Here is a 2,132-nt window from a genome sequence, read left to right on the forward strand (position 1 = left end):
TCTCTCTTTTCTTCTTTCTTCTTCTCTCTCTCCACCTATCCCTCTCCCTCCACTTATGCCTCCTTCCCTCTGTCATCTTCCTTCTCTTGTTTTCTTTCCTGTGATTTTATTAAACAAAAACATTAAAATTTCTAAGTTCCTATAGATAGATTTTTGGCATTTAAAAAAACCCTTCTTTTTCTTGTCATTAGGTCAATAATAATTTCTCTATCTTCATTCACTCCATAGACATTTCATAGGCACCAAAAGCACCAGGATTTGAATCTATAAGGCTAGTCTCCTACCAGTACTTAAAAGATGTATAACTTTCTACACTATGCTTATGAACTCAGGATAAATCCTATTGTAAAATCTGAAAGTAATGTGTGAAATCATCATGCCCTGAAATCACACAATTAGATTCTCATCAGAAGGTGAAAGAAAATTTCAAAGGACAAAATTGCCCCCAAAATGATTTGATAATGATGACTTGTCTTCTGAATGATTGTTGGTAAGGGGTCATGAAGAAATTATTTTATTATGGCTTGTGGAATTCAACATAGTGCCAAGGATGGCATTACAGTTTGAAGGCTCCAAAACTGCCATTCACATATTCCCAAACTTAATCTATTGTTAATTTTTCTTACCTAACACAGAAACTCCCCTTCACTCTTACTCCATAGATACCACACTTTTTTCTCATGACTCTTCTAACAGCCTCTTTGAATTCTTGGTTCCTCAAGCTGTAGATGACAGGGTTCAGCAATGGGGTGACCACAGTATAGAAGACAGAAATTATCTTACTAATTTCAGGTGATAAGTGGTCATTGGGGCGAACATACATGGAGATCATGGTCCCATAGTAGATAGTGACAACAGCCAAATGGGAGCCACATGTGGAAAAGGTCTTCATCTGGCCAGAGGCTGAAGGAATTCTCAATATGGTAGACACAATGAAAACATAGGATATGAGAGTAAGAAAAAAGCAAATGCACAGCACTGCAATTGACAGGATAAAGATGACCATCCTGGTGATAAACACACTGGAACATGAGAGCTGCATGAGGGGTGGGAGGTCACAGAAGAAATGATTGATCTGGTTAGGACCACAGAAATCCAACTTGGAAATCATTAGCGAGGGCAGAAATCCTGTGCCAACACCTGTCAACCAGGAGATTGCCACCAACTTGGTGCAGATTTCAGGACTCATCAGGAAAGAGTAGTGGAGTGGGTTGCAGATGGCCAGATATCGGTCATAGGCCATCATAGCCAGAAGAAAGCATTCGGTAGCCCCAAAGAACACAAAGAAGTAAAGCTGCATCATACACGCAGGGAAGGAGATGGCTTGGCCATGGCAGAGTAGGTTGGCTAGGAGAAGGGGCACAATGGTGGATGTATACCAGATCTCCAGAAAGGAGAGATGTTTGAGAAATACGTACATGGGTGATTGTAGTTGCTGGTCCTCGCTCACCACTGCAATAATGACAACATTCCCTGTGACTGTGAGAAAGTAGATGAACAAGAAAATGGGAAAGAGCAGTGTCTGCCATTCAAGAAGGTTCTGGAACCCCAGCAGCTGAAACTCAGTGACACTGGACACATTTGGGGGCTTCATTGCCTGTGGAAGGAAAAATGTTTTGGAAAAGCACTGTACACAAGCCATACAAATATCTGTATTTACTGATGTTTTGTAGATGAGAGACCATTTTTAATAGCTTAGATCTCTATGTATAACACTTTACAAGGACAAGAACTTTATAGCAAAAATTTTATCTCGCTTTTATAAGAAATTACTTTGACATCACAAGCGGAATGTGGATGTTAGATCTTGGAAAGAACCTCAGCAAATTCCATTTCTTGTGTTCTCTGAAATTTAGAAGTCTCAGATCCAAAGATAAAAACAAAAACAACAAAACAAACAATCAGAACAAAACAAAAAATCTCTAATACAATGCCAACATGGAAACTAAACATAATGGCATTTTTAAAACAGGCATATATGGAAGCAATGACTTTGTTTTCTCACAGATAGACTTTGTCTGATATAGAAATCAGACAGAGCATATCTCCTATGACACCTTGGGGAAGTTTACTCATTCTCCTTTCAAACTGTATTTATGGATACCTTGCTCTGTGTGTGTGTGTGTGTGTGT

The 2,132-nt window shown here is 39.1% G+C and overlaps 1 protein-coding gene across 1 annotated transcript; it reads right to left on the minus strand.

Moving 5' to 3' along the window:
• Positions 1 to 622: 622 nt before the first annotated feature.
• LOC121474599 (olfactory receptor 11L1-like) lies at positions 623 to 1,594 on the minus strand. The gene has a single exon (XM_041727525.1). The coding sequence runs from the start codon at positions 1,592 to 1,594 to the stop codon at positions 623 to 625; it is 972 nt and encodes a 323-aa protein (XP_041583459.1).
• Between the last annotated feature and the right edge of the window lie 538 nt (positions 1,595 to 2,132).

The sequence above is a fragment of the Vulpes lagopus genome, chromosome 13 (assembly GCF_018345385.1).
Source record: "Vulpes lagopus strain Blue_001 chromosome 13, ASM1834538v1, whole genome shotgun sequence".
NCBI classification, from domain to species: domain Eukaryota; kingdom Metazoa; phylum Chordata; class Mammalia; order Carnivora; family Canidae; genus Vulpes; species Vulpes lagopus.

Bases quoted from the DNA above. Each gene is read 5' to 3' on its own strand.
- LOC121474599 (XM_041727525.1), bottom strand. From the start codon at position 1,594: ATGAAGCCCCCAAATGTGTCCAGTGTCACTGAGTTTCAGCTGCTGGGG.